At 59.4% G+C, this 2,362-nt stretch overlaps 2 protein-coding genes across 2 annotated transcripts in view; one reads left to right on the top strand and one right to left on the bottom strand.

Annotated features, from left to right (window-relative positions):
* The window catches only part of TMED8 (transmembrane p24 trafficking protein family member 8), a 13,155-nt gene extending 12,653 nt beyond the window's left edge, over positions 1-502 (bottom strand). Inside the window, exon 1 of the mRNA XM_073638133.1 lies at positions 299-502. Within this exon, the coding sequence (XP_073494234.1) occupies positions 299-431 (133 nt within the window). The 5' untranslated portion in view covers positions 432-502. The remainder of the gene's footprint in view (positions 1-298) is intronic.
* Positions 503-523: 21 nt separating this feature from the next.
* SAMD15 (sterile alpha motif domain containing 15) lies at positions 524-2,155 on the top strand. The gene is made up of 3 exons (XM_073638134.1): positions 524-762; positions 822-920; positions 1,609-2,155. Exons 1-3 carry the CDS (start codon positions 676-678, stop codon positions 1,780-1,782), a joined length of 360 nt encoding a protein of 119 aa, XP_073494235.1. The 5' UTR covers positions 524-675; the 3' UTR covers positions 1,783-2,155.
* Positions 2,156-2,362: the final 207 nt, after the last annotated feature.

The following is a 2,362-nucleotide window of genomic DNA, read 5'->3' on the forward strand; positions in this document are numbered from 1 at the left end:
ACTCCCCCCCCCCGGGCACTATAATATATATACCCCCCCCCCCGGGCACTATAATATATATACCCCCCGGGCACTATAATATATATATACACCCCCCCGGGCACTATAATATATATACTCCCCCCCCCCCGGGCACTATAATATATATATACACCCCCCCCCCCGGGCACTATAATATATATACCCCCCGGGCACTATAATGTGTACAGTACAGATGTAAATCCCCCCCGGTCACCCTGAGGAGGGGGCGCTGTGCAGTCGGATGTCCGGGCGCATACACAGGTAGTGGGGGCCTCACCTGGGCTCAGTGTGCCCTCCTCCCGGTTTCCCCCGGTCTCCGGTCTCTCCGTAGTCCCGGTCTCCTCGCTGTCAGCACCGCCGGTCCCGGAGAGCGCCCCGAAACCGGCAACAGCATCCTGCACCAGAGCCATCAGTCCCTTCCCTGAGTTCGGACACAATCGGAAATCTCCGGAGAGGGGCGTATCACCAGCAACAGGGAAACCCCGCCAGCCAATGAGAGCCCTGTGCGTGGAGGGGGCGGAGCCTGAAGACTTGTTGCTGCTCTACAGGGAAATTGCCGGAGGACTCCGAGCTGAGCCGATGTGAGGTGGTTGTCATGGAGATGCACGCAGGCGGAAGTGGCGGTTGCTATGGACGCATCAGGTCGGAGAAGAGATGGAGCCGCACTTACCGAGCTGTTTCCGGTGGAGCTGCCGGGACGTGGGGGGCTGGGTCCGGAGGAAAGGATTCCCGCAGTATGAGGTAACCGTGTCCAGAGCGCTCCACGTGCACGAGCCCGCGTAACCGGTGTCTGTCCACAGGCCTGCTTCACCGACAACGGCGTCACCGGACGGAAACTGATCCACGTCACCGGCTCCACACTGCCCCGGATGGGGGTAACCGACGCCGAGCACGTGAAGGTGAGTGATGCGGGATACGGGGACGATGGGGGTCGCAGTACAGGTCAGCGGGGACCATGGGGGTCGTAGTACTGGCGCAAGTCAGCGGGGATGATGGGAGTCGTAGTACAGGCGCAGGTCAGTGTGGATGATGGGAGTCGTAGTACAGGCGCAGGTCAGTGTGGATGATGGGGGTCATAGTACAGGCGCAGGTCAGTGTGGATGATGGGGGTCATAGTACAGGTCAGTGGGGACTATGGGGGTTGTAGTACAGCGCAGGTCAGCGGGGATGATGGGGGTCGTAGTACATGCTCAGGTCAGCGGGGACAATGGGGGTCGTAGTACATGCTCAGGTCAGCGGGGACAATGGGGGTCGTAGTACATGCTCAGGTCAGCGGGGACAATGGGGGTCGTAGTACATGCTCAGGTCAGCGGGGACAATGGGGGTCGTAGTACATGCTCAGGTCAGCGGGGACAATGGGGGTCGTAGTACATGCTCAGGTCAGCGGGGACGATGAGGGTCGTAGTACATGCTCAGGTCAGCGGGGACAATGGGGGTCGTAGTACATGCTCAGGTCAGTGGGGATGATTGGGGTCGTAGTACAGGTCAGTGGGGATGATGGGGGTCGTAGTTCATGCTCAGGTCAGCAGGGACGATGGGGGTCGTAGTACATGCTCAGGTCATCACTCCAATGTTTTCTCTTTGCAGGCCATCGCCCAGCTAGTGAGGGATCTGTTGGGGGTGACGGAGCCATCTTGGGGTCGCAGCATCTCTTTGCCCCGCAGAGACAATATGGGGCTTTTCCTGGAGCAGAAATCTCAGACTGGAGCCGACCACGAGATGCTCAGCTACAGCCAGTTCATCAGGGAGCAGGGCCTGTAGAGGGCGAGGGTCCGGCCCTGACATCAGGGGGTCACTTGGGCAGAAGCTCTCGCTGCCCTGGACGCCGGATCAGAGCGCTGCAGATCTGTGTTCTTGTAAAATGCGGAGTCTTTCTGATATCCCAGTGTAATAAACGTCTGCTCCATCCGTGTGAATCACCACGAGGTGTCACCCCAGATTCAGCACTAAGGGGGTAGAGGGGGCAACACCTTTATGGTTCCTACTAATATCTACACCCCCCACCGCCCCCAAATACATGTGCACATCTCCCTGCTACTCCTCCAGATACCTACGGACGTCTACAGACCCACCATGACAATGAAGCAGATGCCTTGTCAACGTTTTCTGCTGTAGCTATGCGGCCGGGCAGGACGCTGGCGGCTGAGCTGCTGTAGATATGAGGCCGGGCAGGACGCTGGCGGGTGTGCTGCAGTAGATATGAGGCCGGGCAGGACGCTGGCGGGTGTGCTGCTGTAGATATGCGGCCGGCCTGGACGCTGGCGGGTGTACTGCTGTAGATATGCGGCCGGGCAGGACGCTGGCGAGTGTGCTGCTGTAGATATGCGGCCGGGCAGGACGC

The sequence above is a fragment of the Phyllobates terribilis genome, unplaced genomic scaffold (genome assembly GCF_046119375.1).
Source record: "Phyllobates terribilis strain yellow unplaced genomic scaffold, ASM4611937v1 Scaffold_7__3_contigs__length_470593459, whole genome shotgun sequence".
Classification (NCBI taxonomy): domain Eukaryota; kingdom Metazoa; phylum Chordata; class Amphibia; order Anura; family Dendrobatidae; genus Phyllobates; species Phyllobates terribilis.

Excerpts from the sequence above, each read along its gene's own strand:
- SAMD15 (XM_073638134.1), top strand. The coding sequence starts at position 676 with ATGGAGCCGCACTTACCGAGCTGTTTCCGGTGGAGCTGCCGGGACGTG. Across the intron at positions 763-821 it reads AAGGATTCCCGCAGTATGAG|GCCTGCTTCACCGACAACGG; the intron begins GTAACCGTGTCC and ends GTCTGTCCACAG. Across the intron at positions 921-1,608 it reads CCGACGCCGAGCACGTGAAG|GCCATCGCCCAGCTAGTGAG; the intron begins GTGAGTGATGCG and ends TTCTCTTTGCAG.